Below are 21,319 nucleotides of genomic sequence, written 5' to 3'. Positions count from 1 at the left end.
ACCCAAACGAAACCATGCCCGAATCTAAAGCCCCAAAACCATTGTTTTCAAATCAGATCGAGACCCCCAAGAACCTACATGCAAGCCTGCACTCAAAGCAAAATAACCCTTCAACACTTGAAAACAGACCGAAAATGTTTACCTTTGATGAATCCAAGGCGACTTGACTTCGTGTGACGATTACAATCCTCCTCCGATGGTAACGGTTAGGTTTTTATTTACTTAATTTTTTTCTTTTGTTCCTTATGGTTTTTGGTTGATTTAAAAAAAATCGTCCGGTCATTGATGGCTGATGATTGATATGGTTTTTTATTCGAATGAGGTCTATTCTTCGTTCAAAACTCCACAACACAGATGGTTACGAGGAAGAGCTAACGAGGCTCCATCGACGTGTGTCCCTTAACAAGTAACTCGATCCTCTATTTACATTTTTCTTTTTAGTTTCAAAATGATGTAAGCATGCACACAAAGAAAATACATATTTACTAGATAAACTTTGAAAGAAATAAAGAAAACCCCTTTTGCATTACTTGTTCTTATCGACAAGAATCAGAGGAAACTCCTCTGCTTACATTTTTTATGTTTCGAAGGTGAAGCCCCCCCAGTTTACCATTTGTTTCTCTCAAAAAATCTCAATCTCTCCTTTTTTTTTTCTTTTTTTTCTTTTTTTTTAAAGAAAACCCCTTTTGCATTACTTGTTCTTATCGACAAGAATCAGAGGAAACTCATCTGCTTACATTTTTTAGGTTTCGAAGGTGAAGCCCCCCAGTTTACCATTTGTTTCTCTCAAAAAATCTCAATCTCTCCTCTCTTTTTTTCCTTTTCATGGACGAGACCCCTTATTTATTTCTTTTTTCTTCACCTAGTTTTCTGTCCTTTTGTTGCATGTTGATAGCTTTAGGTTTTGTTGCATGTTGATAGCTTTAGGTGAGAATAGGTGAGTGATTTTTCTCTCATTTGGTGAGACTTTGATTAGAGCAAGTAGAGTGAAATCCTGAAATTTTCGGGATTAAATTACTTTCTTTACTTTGGTGTTGATTTGATCACTGTGGATGATTTGTGCAGATGATTTCAATGGTGGCAGCTCATAATAGGTTGGCGAAGGTAGCTGGCTTTGGCTGAGGTCTTGGCTCGGTCATGGCATCGACTGGAAACTGGAAGGACTGTTGGCGGCTTGGTGTTAATTTAGATTTCAAATTCGGGCCTGGTTCAGGTCTTCGAGTATTCGAGTTGATTTTCTAGGCTCCGGGGTTTGTTGTAATCTGAGTTTGTAAATTGGGCCTGCAAATGTAAAATACAATAATAATTAATAATAATAATAATAATAATAATAATAATAATAAAATATTAAAAGACGAGACGAAAAAATGAGTGTCGAGAGCTGCCCCTCTTTGTGCATTCTTGTGTCAACAAGAATAGGGCAAAGATGAAAAGACAATGCATTTTTCCGTCTGGTCAACTCCATGGTTTGAAATATGATGAGGGATTTGTTCCGCAGTCACTCAGGGAATATCAAATCTGGAGATGTTAATCCACTCCACTGTTCTTCAGGGAAGATTAAATCAGGGTAGACTTGTTCCGCTGTCACTCAAGGAATATCAAATCTTGAAAGAGATGGATTTGTTCCGCTTCCTCTGAGGGAATATCAGATCTGGGAAAGTTGATTCATTGAATCAGGGTAGACTTGTTCCGCTGTCACTCAGGGAATATCAAATCTTGAAAGAGAAGGATCTGTTCCGCTTCTTCTGAGGGAATATCAGATATGGGAAAGTTGATTCATTGAATCAGGGTAAACTTGTTCCGCTGTCACTCAGGGAATATCAAATCTTGAAAGAAGGATCTATTCCGCTTCCTCTGAGGGAATATTAGATCTGGGAAAGTTGATTCATTGAATCAGAGTAGACTTGTTCCGTTGTCACTCAGGGAATATCAAATCTTGAAAGAGAGATCTATTCCTCTTCCTCTGAGGGAATATCAGATCTGGGAAAGCTGATTCAATGAATCAGAGTAGACTTGTTCCGCTCTCACTCAGGGAATATCTGATCTGGGAAAGTTGATTCATTGAATCGGGGCAGATTTGTTCCGCTGTCACTCAGGGAATATCAAATCTTGAAAAAGAAGGATTTGTTCCGCTTCTTCTGAGGAAATATCAGATCTGGGAAAGTTGATTCATTGAATCAGGGTAGACTTGTTCCGCTGTCACTCAGGGAATATCAAATCTTGAAAGAAAGATTTGTTCTGCTTCCTCTGAGGGAATATTAGATCTGGGAAAGTTGATTCATTGAATCAGAGTAGACTTGTTCCGCTGTCACTCAGGGAATATTAAATCTTGAAAGAGAGATCTATTCATCTTCTTCTAAGGGAATATCAGATCTGGGAAAGCTGATTCAATGAATCAGAGTAGACTTGTTTCGCTGTCACTCAGGGAATATCAAATCATGAAAGAGAGAGATCTGTTCCGCTTCCTCTGAGGGAATATCAGATCTGGGAAAGTTGATTCATTGAATCGGGGCAGATTTGTTCCGCTGTCACTCAGGGAATATCAAATCTTGAAAAAGAGGGATCTGTTCCGCTTCCTCTGAGGGAATATCAGATCTGAATTTGCTTCACTACTCTTTTGTGAAGGCTTAAGATTGATTTGTTTCACTACTCTTTGGTGAAGGCTTAAAATTGATTTGCTTCACTACTCTTCGGTGAAGGCTTTAGATTGCCCGGAGGACTTAATCGTCATGCTCGGAAGGCTTACTGATGGATCTGCTTCACTATTCTTTCGTGAAGGCTTATGATGGATTTGCTTCACCACTCTTCCATGAAGGCTTATGATGGATTTGCTTCACCACTCTTTGGTGAAGGCTTTAGATTACCCGGAGGACTTAATCATCATGCTCGAAAGGCTTACAGATGACCCGAAGGATTTAAGCATCATGCTCGAAAGAATTACGGATGACCCAAAGGATTTAAGCATCATGCTCGAAAGACTTACAAATGACCCGAAGGATTTAAACATCATGCTCGAAAGACTTACTGATGACCCGAAGGATTTAAGCATCATGCTCGGAAGACTTACTGATGACCCGAAGGATTTAAGCATCATGCTCGGAAGACTTACTGATGAACCGAAGGATTTATAAATTTCGGAAATATTTTACTAGGTAAGAAATCTTTCTTACTTTTCAAAAATTTCAATTTTCAGATTTAAATGAAAAACATTTCTCATTTTTTGATAGACATGTGAAAACATTCTTTACATATAAAACAACTTAATGGTTGGAGAACATGTCCCACTTCAAAGTAATGTTTTCGCTGTGGATTTGACCCACCCTGTTCTTCAGGTTCGCCTCTCTAAACGCAATTTCTTGCGTTTGAGGTTTAAATTCTAGCTTCAATTTGTTGGGATTTGGATATCATGAATATTTTTTCCTTAGAAGATCTGTTAAAACCAAATGTTTATGTGTGAAATGCGAATGCAATGCAATATGTTCTTATGCATGTGTAAATGGTGATTCAGTTTTCCTTTGACTCGAAGGTGGGGAACCATGTCTTCTTCCTCTTGATTATTCTTCTCAAGGGTTTACGCAAACATTGGCATAGCAACTTATCATTTCAAGCTTGCATTATTCTGAAGATCTTTTCGATCATCTTGTAGTCTTTACTTTCTGTCTTCATTTCAGAGTAAGTGTTTTATCTCTCAACTTCTTTCCATGGTCAGAAATGGGACTTTGTTGCCCCATTTTGGAGACTATGTATATGAATATGCCAAACTCCGCAAAGATCAATGGGATAGCATCGTCTATTCTGATTGGACTCATGTCACAAGGAGGATCTATCCAAAATTTTCATGTCACTGTATTTAATCAGATATCAAATAAGACTTGTTTACATTATACCATGTCGAGAGGTCTAATAACATCCCATCATTCAACCTCAGCTGGTTCCATTAGTCTCTTGCTGTTAAAAGTCTATCAACTCTTTCGTGGAAAGAAATCTTCATCGTTTCCCCTTTTTAACATTGGGGTTGTAGAAAACAACATCTACATTAGGTAATGCAACATTGGTTCAACATCATATTTACTGGTTCGTGAAATATTTGTCAACACATTCATCATTCATGTGGCTTCTGCCCATATCTTTCAACAAGAGAAGCTCTTTGCATAGGGTTCAGTGTTTTTGTGTGGTATTACAAGGATACCAAAACTCAGTGGAAATTAAAGTGGGATGTTTTGGCTCGCCAACATTAATGCATATGAAATCACAAGAGTAATGCAACTGATGATGGACAAAATGATCATATATAGTAAACTCCACTGTCACTGTTTCACCATTTTCATTCTTCATACATTTCTATCCCATTGGAACTATTTGTTCAGTTCAATGATCTTTCCATATGATAACATGGGCTTCCCAAACTGCCTCACATTAATACTTCTAACTGAAACATGCATTCTCTAGTGCCCCAACATTACCTTATACTGGTACGGGCCTTCAAAATGCCACAACACCTCAAATTATAAGACTCACTCTCAATGTCTTCTTGGTCTAAATCTTGTTATCTCAACATGATGTGGGTTCAGTCATGCCCCAATGTGGGTATTCTTGGATTTCTTCGTGCCCAACATATCTTAATCTTGAATGGTCTCAACCTGGTGTCACTAAAGAAGTGTTGTCAAATAGCTTGAGGGCTTTTATTCATGTTGCCATGGACGCTTAAGAAGTGATCAACCATTATAACATAATGTCTTGCATTTTGTTATGAGCTAGGAAATGTGTGCCCCTTTCTTCAAATAAAGTGATCATCTTATTCTTGACTGGTCGCACTCTTACATTTTTGTTATGCACTGGGATAAATGCCCCTTTCTCATAGGGTGATCATTTTCTTGATAAATTGTTGACAATGTCACAAAGGAGTGTTACGAGCTCCATTCCTCAGTTCTTCTGATCTCTAGGATCATCCGCTTTCAAGATTGTGGAATGATTCATGTTCTGTCATCGCTTATTCCTTTTATCCAATAGAGGCATAATGAGCCTCAACAACTTCAAGGATCTTTCACATTTTAAACTGTTATGTTTGAAAATATTTTTCCCCTTTCTCTTATTTTAGGGATCAAAGAATGAAAGAATTTTATAAAACATTGCCCCTTAATTTAGGCTCACAATCAAATCAAATCATAAACATGAGTTCATAGAATATCAAAAGAATCAATAGCTCTTTAATATTTTTAGGGTTATAGCTCTTTGACAAATATCAAAATTGAGGGGTTGGTTTCAGGTTGGCTTCCTATTTTCTAAGGTTTCGACCACCAAAATTTCATTTCTTTCTTGGTCATCGTGAACATCGTAACAATGCCCTTCTTTCTTGGCTTGGTATTTTAATCGGATGCGGACAAAATGATGCAACTATCATAATCAATCACTAGACTTTCTAGAACACTTCTATTTCAATTCTCTGAAATCTTCCATTTGTTCAAGCTTCGTAGACTCCTCTAACCAAGACAGTGCAGAAATATCGATCTAAAAATGGAATTTCTGAGTGCTCGTGTGAAATTAACTATAACAGGTGTTCCTTAACTCCCTTAGTCCATCTTTACCGAAACTCATTATTTATAAAATTTATTTAATTTGCCATTATCTGGCTAGCTGAAATCAGCTTTATTGTAATTTTCCTTTATCAGGCTAGCTGAAGGGTTCATCTTATCACAAAGTCTTTGACTTAACAATCACAGTGGAGCATACACCGAATTGCCAAGTACCCGATCAAGGTCATGGCTTGAATATAATCTATTCATAAAGTCAGGGCTTTCGAGTTTCCTCTATAACCAATTGCCTAAGCGGAATAGCTCAGCTTTATTGTATACACATATAATTACATTCTGGGTATACGGATTCAATTTCTTAAGCTTGTCAAAAAGAACCTGTTATAGTCCCAGTGTTTGTTAAAGGTCAGAAAATCTCATCGTTAGAGTTCAATTCCCAAGCAACTGATCTAAACTAGACTCATCTATTCGACTATTACATCTGTAAAGATTATACTCATCATTGAACGTCATCAACAAAAGTGTGGTATAGTCAGTTTTGTAACATCATATACAATAGGTGCCCCATGTTGTCTGCTCCTGTGCATACCTGAATACCAAGCCTATTGTTCATTCACTTATGATAAAAGAAGGTTGTATCGGTCCTTGCAATAAAAAGGTATGGTGTTCGATTGTATCTTCTGGGGATAAGGTCAAGGTCCTTGTTTTATCAGGTTTCAACCTTGTCATTTTGTCAAAGATTTATAACTCTAATCATTTAAAGAGTTTTTAATTCAGTTGATATTCAAAGAATTTTAAGATTGCAAATTTGATTCAATGCTCACCATCTTTAAAGTAACATTAATTTATTTAAATACCCTTACAAACAAAAAGATGAGAAAGTACAAAAAAAAAAGTTCAAACAAGATGCTGCAAATGGAAAATACGATTGCGGTGGAGCACAACCTTTATTTGTTCAGGCCGAATGCCCTATTTTCCCCAGAATGATGGGTGCCCAGTTGGATTAGGGTTTTTACCCTCACTTACTCCCCATTTCTCGATAATTTCTCTTGTCAGGACTCCCTTGTCAACGAAACTTTCTATCTCTTCCTTCAATGGTATGCACTTGTCAGTGTGATGGCCCAATGCCCCTAGATGAAAATCGCAAGCACTATTTGGGTCATATCCATAAGCGGATGGGCTAGTTTTCATTCTTAATGGCCTTGGAGTGAGGTACTGATTATTGATTAAAGGGGATAACAAGTAAGAAATGGCCACTTGAAAAACCTTGAAGGTCGTATTTTCCCAAGACATCTTCTGCGGTCAGTCTCGGACTACCTCTCCTTTAACTTTCTTCTTATCACTTCCCACTTCTATCTTCGTTTTTAGCGTCATAGAGGTCTCAAGAGTTGAGTCCTTTATCTCTGTTTCACATATCTCATTTTCCTTGATTTTATTTTTCTCCTTTTCAACACTCTCTTTGGCATGTACTTCACTTGTTTCAACCCCATCAACTTCATTCTGGCGATTGACTTTCAACTGCTGAACATCCACCTCTATAACTTCATGAGCCAAAAGATCTCGAACCTGTCTCTTGAAATTGCTATAATTCTCGATGGAGTGTCCTCGGGCTCCAGCATGATATTCACAAGTAACATCCTCATTATACCAACTCGGATAAGGGGGCAGCAAAGGCTTGGCCAGACGTGGGACAATCAGTTGGGCTTGGAGAAACTTTGGATATATCTGGCTATATGAAAGCTCTTTTGATCCCACTTTCTCCTTGTCGTTATTATGATCATATTGAAGACCTTGTGACTGACCACTGGAACGTTCACTTTGAAGGCTTAATGTTTGACCAACATCTTGGGAGAGACATTGATTTGCACATCTCCCTTCATCGACAAGTTTTGAGATTCCGGGGAACTTAGGTTTACCATTTTCAAAGCATAATAACCCTTCCATGATGAAGTTTTGAACTTTAAATCTCAGGATCGTACAATCTTCTGTAGAGTGGCTAAACTCTTGAGAATGATAACCACGTGATCTTTTGACACCTTTCCAGTCTGGACGCAAATAAGTGTTGCACCTCGGAGGAAAAGGCTTTAAGAGCCTACTTTCAATGAGAAAGGGTAACAAGTCTAAATATGAGATCGGAATCGGAATCAGAGGTGTTATCTTCTTCTTGTTTCTATTCTTTTTGGCCTTCTTTACTGGCATTTAAGCCTCCTATATGCCTCTTTTCTTTGAGTCCGGCTCCACTTTCGTATTAGAAGTTTCACCCTTAACTTCTGCTTTTCCCAGTATGATCTCCGTAGCATCTTCTGGAATCTTACTTGATTTTTGGATTTGACTTGAATTACCACATCCCCTAACAGGTTCTTGATCAGTTGCTATCATCACATTGGCTGCACCATTAACATTTAGATTCTCACCCGAAGTCTTCATCTGTTCTTGATCATTTGCTATCATCACATTGGTTGCACCACTAACATTCAGATTCTCACCCGAAGTCTTCATATTTTCTTGTGTAATAGGGTCATCTGATGATTTCTCCCCATATATCACTGTAATCATCATGCTCATCAACTTGGACATCTGTCCCCTAGATTCAACTTGGAACTTCATTGCTTCAACTTGGAACTTCCTTGCTTCATCAATCATTTCTTGTTGGGTCCTTATGAGCTGTTCTTGAATTCTCTCGATCTTACTAACTCGTGCTAAGATCTCATTCATTGTTGTCTATCTTTCCAGAAACATGTCTCAGGGTAACTTCAATTTGCTTTCAGAGCTTCCTATTCCCTAATCTCTTGAGCTCTATCATAAATTCCATGATTCATCGTTCTTCCTCTGGATCGAAAACTCTTAAGGCTGTCGCTTCTTCAGATAATTCGTAGACTTGACGAGAAACAACATTGGTCTGATTCATTGCTCTCTCCATTGCTTTATGTTGTCTTTGAATGGTGTCCTGAACCTGTCATAGCACGGTTCCAAGTTCTGGATTAGTCCATGGTCGACTCTCCTGTAACTGCTGAATTCGCTGATGTCATTTATGTACTGTAACTTATAGATCAGGAAGATAGCTTTTAAGGCCTCATTTTCCAGTCTGGCTATTTATTGTGCGGATGAGTGGATCAACCCTGCTCCCTCTAGCTCCATTATCTTCTTTTTAACATCTTATTTTCTTTTTGAAGATGGAACTCATTGCTGTTGTAAGAGTTCCGAAAAGTCTCATCGATACTAAATAGATGTGCTTCGAGCTGCTCAATTTGTACTCACCTCTGCGCCAATTCCTAGTTAGCCTCATCTCTTTGCTCTCTCAGTCTCTGAGCGTGCTGCAGGGCTCGGATAATTACCTTCTCTAGCAAAACTGATTCTTCGATAGTTACAAGGCTGTCTCTGAACCGCGTCTGCCCATACTGGGACCAAGTTTGAACACTGATTGCATTCTCAGTCCCATCGGAAGATATTGCTGCCTTAAGCTCTTTTTATAATAAATAGGTAATATGGGAATCAATATCGTTTATGATGTGAAAAGAAAATCAATGTTAGTAGAAACAAGACAAAAAGAATCAAGTTAGTTGAAATGATTAGTCAAAAAAATATAATATTAAATATGACTTAAAGTTGGACTAAAAAAATAAAGCATACAAAGAAAATTAATAATCCTAACCGCATGCGTTCTAGTTCTCTTAGGTTATCCATATGGCTCTAGCGGGGTAGGCTTACTAAATTCTCTATATGAGGCTGGGTTCTAGCAAAGGGTTCCCAAGCCATTTTTACAACCTGCTAAGGTTGCCCCCCGATTCTGGCCCCATTACAGACTTGCGAATCGAGTTCAACTCAGGGGATCACACCACTAGAAGCGTACCTCGGAACTAATATCCGGATAGGCAACTTAGGGTGCTTTCCAGAGATACTTTGTCAGACCCATACAAGGAAGCCCAATGCTCATCGTGAGGTGTGACGTTTCTCTCTACTTAGGTAAACTGGGTTGAGCTCGAGTTAGAGCTTATGATATGCAACAGTCCTAAATATTTCACAGAAGTGTAAGCATTAACCGGAGAGAAATTTTTTTTTGGCTTTTTGAAATAACATAATGAACCGTAAATTAAACAAGATCAAACTCGTAATTTCCAAATAATAAATATAGGGTAACCAACTCGTGGCTCGACTCTCAATTTGTTTTAAAAACAAAAGTCCCCAGCGGAGTCGCCAAGCTGTCGTAACCGTTTCTCGCCCGGGTGGGAAATATCGATACCATCTCGGGGGTTTTCTCTTTGAAAATTGTTTTGAAAGGTGAAGAGTCGCCACCAATCATTTGAGGTGAGATTGGAACACCATAAAAATTGGATGATTTTAATAAAACATTTTAATTTTATCAAAATACCAAGTTTGGAGGTCTGCGAAAATCCAAAAATTAGGTTCGGGAGTCGGTTACGCGTGGGGAAGGATTAGCACCCCCACAAGCGCCCAAAAATTGGTACCTAGTTAATTACCCTATATTTAAAATAAGAAATTTGAAGTTCGATCTTTATTTAATTTAAAAATCATTAAGGATGCAAAGTTGAAAAGGGTATTCGTTTATCGAGACCGATAGCATTTGCCCCCGAGCGTAAATGCGGGAGATCATCTATTGTGTCTAATAACCGAATATTGCCTCTTTTTTTAGAAAACATATGTGGTTTTGAAAAGGATGTTGACTTATTCAAAGAATTACTAGTAGTCACCCCCTGAGCACAATCGCGGGATATGTACTATTAATTCCATAATAAGTGAACAGTGCCTTAGATTTGTAAAAACAATGTAATCAAACAAAATTTTATTTGTCTTAATTAAACTAAAAGTAAATTAAAGCATTTCCTAACTTAAAGTGTCAAATTATGAAAATTAAGGAACCTAATAGCTCAAATTTTAAAATGTAGGTTCTAGTATTAAAGTTTATATATTAAGATGAATTATGTATTCATGTATTATAAATTTTCTTTTTATAATTTTAAAATGATCAAGTATTACCCTTAGTCAATTTATTTTGATTTGAGTCAAGTAATGCTCGTGAGGGTATCATACATATTAATTAAAAGATATCTTGTACCTAATCTATATATCCAAATGAATGCAACTATATATGTAATTTATAAACATTGTCAAAAACTAATAATAACTAATATGGTTAAGAGAATACATATACATTTTAATAAGAACATATAAAGGAAAGAAACACTAAATATATATATGCATAGATATAATATAATATATAAGTGAGGGAATATATAATAAATATAAGTAATGCGTATATATATATATATATATAGTATAACACATGCTAAATAAAATAACATATATAATCTTATCCTTAATAAAGTGCTCAAAGTAGTTGCACAAAATGTCAAAGTAATTTAACATTCAAAATGCAACACATAATCCTCCTAAAATTAAGGTGAAAACAACGGGTCCATTAAATGGGCACTAATAGACAAAAGTAATAAATATTAAATTAATTTCCACACAAATCAATCGAGATTTAAGAATAAATTAACCAAAGGTTGAATCATAAAATGTATGAATAGATCATATAAAAACTAATTAACTAATGTATTTATTTAAATATTAATAAGCACTTAAAAAATCTATAAAGTAACTAATAATAAAAATAAATAAATATAGTTTAACTAATATTAACAAATTATGTATACATGCATATTAAAAATAATAAGAAAAATATAACTAAAAACATAAACACAAGATTTCAATGTATAAATTTCAAAATTTGATCATACTTCTAAAATAATAATAAATAAAAATTTACTTCTTTGACTACAAAAGTAATAACAATCTATGTAAAAAAATGACTAATATGCTACTTTAAATACTAAAACTAAAATAAAATTATGATTAATATAAATGACTAAAAATATAATAAACCCAAACACTCTCAAGACCAAAATGTAACATGCAGAAATTTAAAAGCTAAATATCTAAAACAACCACAATTAAATACATAATATTTGAGACTAAAATTAAATACGCATAAAATAAAGATACAAAATTAGAAACATAAAATCATTCAATTTACGGACCAGTTTAAATGCACGTAGAATATGAAAGTAAAATTAAAAGGTTTAGGAAATATGAACTTTGAGGACCATAATGTGCTAAATAAAAAACCGTTGCTTCTTTAATAATGAACCCATTTACACAAAATGGACTCCCTTAACCCCTGTTAAACGACATCACTTCATCTAAAAAACCTAAACATTAAATTAATATATAACCTAATAAGTAAACTTCCCCTACTGCTAAATCTAATCCCCCATAGCCGTTTCTCTCCTTTCTTTCTCCATTCCATGTGGCGCCAATCTTCCCTTCTCACAAACGAGACCTCAAAAACCCGACGCCTGCTCATTCATCGGCAGCCTCCTTAATGGCTACACCCCGCTAACGTGAGAACAAGGTAAGATATGCTAAACCTAATACTCAACATACCCCTCCCTCTCCTTTTCTACTCCGAGAGAAAGCCTAAACCAAATACCTCAACCTCTCTAGAACCCAAACGAAACCATGCCCGAATCTAAAGCCCCAAAACCATTGTTTTAAACTCAGATCGAGACCCCCAAGGACCTACATGCAAGCCTGCACTCAAAGCAAAATAACCCTTCAACACTTGAAAACAGACCGAAAATGTTTACCTTTGATGAATCCAAGGCGACTTGACTTCGTGTGACGATTACAATCCTCCTCTGATGGTAACGGTTAGGTTTTTATTTACTTAATTTTTTTTTCTTTTGTTCCTTATGGTTTTTGGTTGATTTAAAAAAAATCGTCCGGTCATTGATGGCTGATGATTGATATGGTTTTTGATTCGAATGAGGTATGTTCTTCGTTGAAAACTCCATAACACGGATGGTTACGAGGAAGAGCTAACGAGGCTCCATCGGCGTGTGTCCCTTAACAAGTAACTCGATCCTCTATTTACATTTTTCTTTTTAGTTTCAAAATGATGTAAGCATGCACACAAAGAAAATACATATTTACTAAATAAACTTTGAAAGAAATAAAGAAAACCCCTTTTGCATTACTTGTTCTTATCGACAAGAATCAGAGGAAACTCCTCTGCTTACATTTTTTATGTTTCGAAGGTGAAGCCCCCCCAGTTTACCATTTGTTTCTTTCAAAAAATCTCAATCTCTCCTTTTTTTTCTTTTTTTTTCTTTTTTTTTTAAAGAAAACCCTTTTTGCATTACTTGTTCTTATCGACAAGAATCAGAGGAAACTCCTCTGCTTACATTTTTTATGTTTCGAAGGTGAAGCCCCCCCAGTTTACCATTTGTTTCTCTCAAAAAATCTCAATCTCTCCTTTTTTTTCCTTTTCATGGACGAGACCCCTTATTTATTTCTTTTTTCTTCACCTAGTTTTATGTCCTTTTGTTGCATGTTGATAGCTTTAGGTGAGAATAGGTGAGTGATTTTTCTCTGATTTGGTGAGACTTTGATTGGAGCAGGTAGAGTGAAATCCCGAAATTTTCGGGATTAAATTGCTTTCTTTACTTTGGTGTTGATTTGATCACTGTGGATGATTTGTGCAGATGATTTCAATGGTGGTAGCTCATAATAGGTTGGCGACGGTAGCTGGCTTTGGCTGAGGTATTGGCTCGGTCATGGCATCGACTGGAAACTGGAAGGACTGTTGGCGGCTTGGTGTTAATTTAGATTTCAAATTCGGGCCTGGTTCAGGTCTTCGGGTATTCGAGTTAATTTTCTAGGCTCCGGGGTTTGTTGTAATCTGAGTTTGTTAATTGGGCCTGCAAATGTAAAATACAATAATAATTAATAATAATAATAATAATAATAATAATAATAATAAAATATTAAAAGATGAGACGAAAAAATGAGTGTCGACATACTGTTTCTAGGAAGAATGAAAGGTCACAAAAAGATGTTGCATTCTCATCAAATTAGAATGAAAATGCACTTGAATGTTTTTTCCTTCCTCATCTTCAAGGTTGGTCAAATATTCTAGATTATTTGGGGATGAATCTAGAATATTTGAAGTTGAATGTGGCCTTAATCTCGTCCAAGGGGTGAAGGACTCTTGGGATGCCTTGTCTTGTTTCTCTATGAAAAGAAAAGGGGATGAATATAACATTAGATGAATGTGGACACCCTTGTCGTCCACAAAGAGATGGATCTTCCTATTCTATGCTAATATTCATCACTTGATTATCATAAAAAGTTAATTAAATCAACCTTCATTGCATGCTTCCTTGAAGAATATGAACAACCAATAGAATTGGATGATAAAATCAGCTTTGAATGCCTTGAATTGGTGAATAAAGAAGGTCTTTAGTGGTTTATCTCCTGGTTAAAATTGAAAAGACTCTTCCTTGGTTCAATCTTCATACACATGTCCATACATCTAGATACAGAGTTAGGTTTTTTTAAACTTTAAATAAAAACATGAATGAAACATGAATGAACTAGTTTAACTTTATGCAATGAACTTACTGACTTAAATGAAGTAGCTTATTAAATGAAATAAATGCATGAATGAACTACTTCCTAAAATGAATTATAAGCTTAAATGCAATGCATGCTTTAATGAACAACATACTTCTTAAATGTAATGAATATTTATGCAAACTTTAATTTTCTCAAGCAAATTCATGCATAAGTAAAATAAAGTGTTCCTCCCTTGTTTTTGGTCTTTATCCTTCACGTTCCAAGCTTGGTATAAACAAGCTTTCCTTGCCTGCTCGGAATGTTTTGGCCTTTGAACGATTAATGGGCCAACTTTGGTATTCTTCTGGGTTTTTGCTGCTATGAATCACTTTAGATTTCTATACTTATGAGACTTAGTTGACATCATAATTTTCCATGATATTCATCCCCCAATTACTCCATAATAGAAAATCTTGGTTACCGTCTTCTATTTTTGCGATGTCAAAGAAAGAAAAATAGTGTTTTTCACGATGTTAAAGGATAAAAAGGTCTCAGATGGGTATACCTCAAATATATCTCAATGTTTCATTGTTAAATATCAAAGAATTCATTCTCTAAAGTTACATGATTATCATATAATGATGCAAGATTTACTACCAATTGGTTTACGTGCTTGTATGTCGAATAAGGTGACGTCTTGTATAATTGAACTTTCCAATATAATGAGAGCTATATATGGGAAAGTTTTGATGGTTAAAGAACTTGAGTAATTACAAGATCAATACACCTTGACTTTATTCAATATGGAGAAGATATTTTCATCTTTATTCTTCACAATTATGGCGCACTTGCTGGTTCATCTCCCTTACGAAGCTAAAATTGGTGGACTAGTTTTCTATTAGTGGATATATCCTATTGAGAGGTGCTAATTGACTTATATGTATTAGTTCATTATTGAATAAACCTTTTAATTAAAACTATTAATATAATGTTGTGTTTCGTCTCTAGTTTTTGTGCAAGTTAAAGTCTTACTGTTGTAATAAGCATTATTTTGAATGATCGATTGTTGAAGGGTGTTTGGCATATGAATGTCTAGATATTTGGAAGATGTAAAAACAAGATTGAATAAAACAAATAAAAATGAAGTGTTCAATATGAATAACTTAGTTGAGACTTATTTGTTTGGAAGTTATGATGAACCACTCGGAAAAGTTGAAAATATGTAGTTAGATGATAAGTCTTGGGTACAAGCACATCGATATGTTTTTTCTATCACGATTCAATAGATCCCTTATGCATGTAAGTTTTACAATAATAATCCTTATGTATTCATTTAATATTTTATATTTCTCATTCTTCAACCATAAAATCTACTGTATAGTAAGTTTAAAGAAGTCTTGAGATCTCATTCACACTCCCGAAGATTACATCAACAAGAGATTCATAAGTTATTCACAGAAACTTTTCATGAATAGTTAGTGTAGACAGTAACCAACTAAATCCTTGCATGACACGTTTAATGTATAAATCTTCTTGTTTTAATATATTAATATAAATGCTAACTAATTTAGCTTTCATGCGTAATAGGTTTGGAGTATGAGAAAAGTTAGTGAAGATGTTAAATGGATTTCTCAAGGTTTGAATAGAATTGTTAAATAATATAATGTCTTCCTCGATAATAGGTTTAGGTTCCAAATGAAATATCATGAAAGATTAAGAATGACACAAAATGGTAGAGTAGTTGTTACTTCTTCAACTACAAGTTATGCTAGTGCTAGAGACAATAATCATGTGGAGGAAGATGTAGAATATTATAGAATCCTTACGAAAATTATTGAGCTGAATTATTATGGAAAACAAAAGGTTTTATTATTTCGGTGTGATTGGGCAGTGGAGACACCCATTTTCATCCACGAAGGGGAACCACCTGAGGAATATATCACATGGCTTTCCCATGAAGGGGAGTCATGCAAAGATCATCTAACTTGGTTCAGACCCACGAAGGGGAACCACATGAGGAATATACCACATGGCTTTCCCGTGAATGGAAGTCATCCAAAGATCATCTCACTTGGTTCAGACCCGCAAAGGGGAACCACATGAGGAATTTACCACATGGCTTTACCGTGAAGGGGAGTCATCCAAAGATCATCTCACTTGGTTCAAACCCACGAAGGGGAACCACCTGAGGAATATACCACTTGGCTTTCCCGTGAAGGGGATTCATCTAAAGAATTATGACTGACTTAGACCCATGAAGGGGAGCCATCCTTCACTTAGAAGAACCGTTCATAGCATAGATTAAGGTGATAAGGGTTATCTGTCAACAAAAACTTTCAAGTTTGATTTCATTCAGCTCGATGACATATCAACCGCATGGTAGCGGCAAAGAGCTACTTTTCGGTTGAAGCTTAAACTAAGGTCTTTAAGTCAAGAAGAAGACCCAGGTTGGTTTTGATTTAGCAACAAGGAACTATATCTCAGCCGAATTTATAGCATAACTCAAGGCGAGAAGGGTTATATATCAATAAAAGCTTTCGAGTTCGATTATATTCAGCTCGAGGGCATATCAACCACATGGTAGCATCGAGGAACTACTTTCCGGTTGAATTTTCAAATCGAAGTCTTTAAACTGAGAAGAAGACCAAGGTTGACTACGATTTGGCAACAAGAAGCCACCATCCGATTCAAATTCTGAACTACGATTTCAATTTCATGAAAAATGATATCATTTCAAGACTGACTCAACTTCGTGACGGAGAAGTCATTCGTAACTCAATTTAACAGGGAGTTATTCCTAATTTCATTATCAAAGTCAATTTTTAACTCCACAATGGAGAATATTAGACTCAGGGACCCCTTCATACCGAATGAAAATTTGTGTCCTTTTACCTTTGTCCTATTTTTTGTTACACTAAAAAGGACAAAGAGGGGTAGCTGTAGACACCCATTTTCGTCTGGGGCTTATTTAGTATATATTTATTAATATAGTATAGTTTTTGAAAACATTATTGAACATATATAATATATAGTTTTGAAAGCATTTTTCGAAAATATACATAATATCATTTTTTTAATATAATTCCATTTTTTTATTTATTTCATTTATTCATTTATTCATTTCATTTTCTTATTTTTATTTTTTTTAAGGGGTCCAATAAGTCAAAAACAATCCAAGAGGCCGAGCAAGAACCCAACCGGGTGGGCAAGTGATGAGTGTTCTGAATCGGGTCTTACTCTCCATAATTAGTAGTAAAACGAGTGCATTCTGTAATTTTTTATTATTTGGTCACAGCTGGAGACATGGGTCTGATGTGGCAGTTTCTAGAAGCTCCAGTCAGCGTTTCTAGAAGCACAAATGAATTGACCGCACGTTTCTGGAATTCGAATTTGAATTAAACTCAAGTTTAGGATAATAATTTAAACATTATATTTTATCTTTTTATTTTAGTTTAAATAGATGTTAGTATTTCAATTAGGATTTAAGATATTATTTTAAATATTTTTTATTTTATCTTTGTTTTAGGTATTTTAGTTTAAATAGTTTTAAGTGTTTTAATTAGGATTTAACATATTATTTTAGGAATTATCTTTAGCCTATTTTAGGAATTTGAATGCTATAAATACCCTCTTAGGGTAAGCCTAGAAGAGGCTCTCATATATGAGATTAAAACCTTCTTTTTCTCTCTAATTTTCTCTATATTTTCACATATTCCTTTATTTTTCATTTAAATTTTATTTTCAAATATGCTAAGCATGACATTGGTCATGCTTAGCTAATTTTCTTTTAAGTCGAGGGCTAAAACGAAGGTTCAATTCTAAACATGAGAATTGTCAGAAGGATTGGCTTATTGAAGCACATTCGACTTCCTAAGAACACACTTAGCAAAATTGTTTGCTAAGAGGAAACTGAGATTGGAATTAGTTATTGTTGAAACAACATAATCTGAGTCTGCAGCGAAGAATTATCCTTGTAAGCCGACGTGAATTTTGAAGTAAAAATATGTTTTGATGATCCGAGGAATTTTAGGCAAAGCTGAAGTTTGAGGTTGCTTTAACTATAAGTTTCTCTTTAGATTATTTATTTAATTATTTTCTTTTATTTAATTCTTATCTTTTATTTTAAAAACAACTTCTAAAAACCCCTTTTTATCTTTACTACTATTATTTTTTATTTCATTATATTTCCTTTTTATTTATTATTATTTTGTTTTGTTTTGTTTTATTTTTATTTTCTATTTTAACATTTTTTATATTTTATTATTTTTCTTTTCTGAAATTTAATATTTTCTTCATTTATTTTATTTTTCTTTAACATTTTTATATAACATTTTTTTAAAATTTAATATTTCCTTATTTGATTTATTATTTTTTAATTTAATTTTTTTAATATTTATTTTATTTTATAATCTAACGTGCTTCTGTTAATGAAGATCTCATGTTCTTCTGTTAAACAAGATTGTATTTCCAGTTATGAGATTGGAAAGAAAAGAGTTCAAAAATTGTTGGATTCTGTCAAGCGTATGAGCATCACTACATATATGTGGACATCTAATCAAAACATCCATTACATGGTAGTTACATGCCATTTTGTAGATTCTGATTTCAAGCTTCACAAACGCATATTAAGTTTTGTTGATGTGCCTCCACCGTATTCTAGAATATATATATATGATTCACTTTTTAAGTGTCTAAAGGAGTGGAACATTGAGACAAAGGTGGTGACTTTGACAGTGGACAATGCTAAGACTAATGATGTGGTGGTTAGAAAATTGATGGAAAATTTGAATCTTCAGAAGAAACTTGATGTTGGTGGAAAATTATTTCATGTGCGATGTTGTGCACATATTCTTAATTTGTTAGTTCATGATGGTCTTGGAGAAATTGAAGACATATTTCATAATGTTCGTGAGAGTGTGAAACATGTCAATGCCTCTCCGGGTCGATTACATATTTTTAGTGAACTCGCCAAACAACTTTCAATGCAAAAAAAGCACTTAATTTTAGATGTTAGTATCAGGTGGAATGCTACATATGCTATGTTGTCTACTACTTTAGAGTTCAAAGAAGTGTTTGTGAATTATGCTGATCGAGAGTCTACATACACTACTTTACTAAGCGAGGAAGACTGGAAAAAAGTTGAAGAGGTTTGCTCATTCTTGGTACTTTTCAATGAAGCTACAAAAATCATTTCAGGTATAACTTTATTTCTTTTTATTAATTTTTAATACAAAGAATTTACTACTAAATTTTTTTTTAATATTATAGGTTCCGAATATCCTACATCCAATTTATTTCTTAGCGAATTCTTTGGGATAAATGAAGCATTGGATGCAGTAGTTTTAGAAGGAAGTGATTACATGGTAGCTATGACTATAAAGATAAAGAAAAAATTTGACAAGTATTGGGGTACTTGTAACTTGTTAATTTCAATTGGTGCCATTTTAGATCCCAGGTATAAAGTTAAGTTGTTTGAATTTTATTTTAATGAATTTATTTAAGTTCTAATTGATGTCATTCTCTTTATCAGGTATAAAATGAAATTGCTTGAGTTTTCTTTCCATACTATTTATTCACATGATGAGGCTTCGAGAGAAATGCAAATAGTTCGATGTATTTTATATGAGTTGTACCAAGAATATGTTGAGGCTCATAAAGCATCAAATGTTTTTTCATCTACTGATGGGAGTCAAAGTGTTAGTATTGGTGGTACTTCTAAGAGTAGTGTTAGCTCCTTATTCAGTCAGTTTGGTAAAGGTATTAAAACTGGCACAGCTAAATATGACCAACATATTAGAAGTGTCGATACTTTATATTTGTCAAGTCAGAATTAGACACTTATTTGGAGGAAGGAGTTTTAATTGGTGAGTCTGGTGTTTATTTTGATGCCTTGGGATGGTGGAAGGAGAACAATCTTAAATTTAGCATTTTGTCAAAAATGATTGCTGATATATTGGTAATTCTGGTTACTATTGTTGCTTCTGAATCTGCTTTCAGTGCTGGTGGAAGGGTTATTGATCTGCATCGATCCTCTTTAGGAACTAAGATGGTAGATATGCTTGTTTGTGGAGCTGATTGGTATCGTCATACTATGGGTTGGAGAGAAAATAAAACAAGGTATTTTTATGTTTTAAGTTTTATTGAATTTGGTTTTACAATAACTAATATATTTTTGGTTTTTTGATTTTTTGTAGCAAAACAAAGATATCATACATGTTGAGCTTCCTTGAAAATGAGGATGAATGAATTGGTATAACCTCGCTAATTTAGTATATTTTTCATCTTTTGTTATAACTCTTTTAATTTAATATAATTTTATTTGTTTGATTTTGATCAGGATGGATGATGAATTAACGACTGATCATGAATACAAGTTGAATATGTTACGAATATTATTGAAGTTGTTTGGATTTCAAGAAGATTGTTTTGTTGAACAAATTAACTTTAAGACTTTATTATGTTTATATAGCTTATTTATGATTTATGTATGTTTTTGTCGTATTCGAACAAATTAACTATAAAGTCGTGTGAATCATTTAATATCTTTAAAAGATTGATCGAAATATCTGATATCTTCAAACATTTCATCACTGCTAATCAACTCTTACGCTATTATCACTGTAGATTTGGTTGATTTGCATTGTCGACTATTTTTTCATGAAAGAACAATGGAAGGTAGGGCCTCCAACGTTTATGTCTGTTTATGTTCGTGTTCATTTATGTTCGTGTTTGTTTATGTTCGTGTTCGTTTACGTTTATTTATTTATTAAATGAACGAACATGAACAAGCTATATTCCTTAATGAACGAACATGAACAAAAAAAATTTGTTCGTTTATGTTCGTGTTCGTTTATGTTCGCTTATTTGTTAAATGAACATACCTCCGTTCGTGTGCGTTCGGTTCATTTACAGGCCTACCGAAAGGGCAGGTCAAGGGTGCTAATCCTTCCTTGACTGTAACCGACTCTCAAATCTGACATATTTCTAGTAAAACACATATAAGATATGATGGTATCCGATCAACTTAAATATTTTTTAAATGATCGGTGGTGACTCTAACATGTTTTATTTAAGTCGAAGCCTAATTCTGGGCTTACTCGAAAGATGGCCTCGACAGCTTAGCAACTCCACTGGGGACAGGTAAGTGAGTCAAGCCAGAATTAATATTCTATTGTCTTTTTAAGCGATAATAACAAATTTTAATTTTAATTTATTTATTCAATTCTAATTATTTATCTTTGATTATTTTTCAAATAAATAGTTGTACTGACGTTGTTTTCAATGATTTTAGATTTTTTAAAAAAATTATCTCATGATGTATACCCGAGCTTCAAACCCTTTTAAGTGGATGTGAAAGTAACGCCTTCGTG

General features: G+C 34.4%; 1 protein-coding gene across 1 annotated transcript; it reads left to right on the top strand.

Moving 5' to 3' along the window:
- Window positions 1-18,376: 18,376 nt before the first annotated feature.
- Window positions 18,377-20,195, top strand: LOC120207519 (zinc finger BED domain-containing protein RICESLEEPER 2-like). Its single transcript, XM_039206968.1, has 5 exons — window positions 18,377-19,145; window positions 19,218-19,404; window positions 19,480-19,706; window positions 19,778-20,027; window positions 20,144-20,195. Exons 1-5 carry the CDS (start codon window positions 18,377-18,379, stop codon window positions 20,193-20,195), a joined length of 1,485 nt encoding a protein of 494 aa, XP_039062899.1.
- The last annotated feature ends 1,124 nt before the right edge of the window (window positions 20,196-21,319 follow it).

Source organism: Hibiscus syriacus, unplaced genomic scaffold (genome assembly GCF_006381635.1).
Source record: "Hibiscus syriacus cultivar Baekdansim isolate YM2019G1 unplaced genomic scaffold, ASM638163v2 tig00000477_pilon, whole genome shotgun sequence".
In the NCBI taxonomy this organism is placed as follows: domain Eukaryota; kingdom Viridiplantae; phylum Streptophyta; class Magnoliopsida; order Malvales; family Malvaceae; genus Hibiscus; species Hibiscus syriacus.
The sequence above is the reverse complement of the archived record's forward strand: the minus strand, read 5'-3'. Positions and strand labels throughout refer to the sequence as shown.

Coding starts and splice junctions, on each gene's coding strand:
- LOC120207519 (XM_039206968.1), top strand. CDS start 18,377: ATGAAGATCTCATGTTCTTCTGTTAAACAAGATTGTATTTCCAGTTAT. Junction 19,707..19,777: donor ATTCAGTCAGTTTGGTAAAG/GTATTAAAACTG, acceptor TTGTCAAGTCAG/AATTAGACACTTATTTGGAG. Junction 20,028..20,143: donor CTTGTTTGTGGAGCTGATTG/GTATCGTCATAC, acceptor GATTTTTTGTAG/CAAAACAAAGATATCATACA.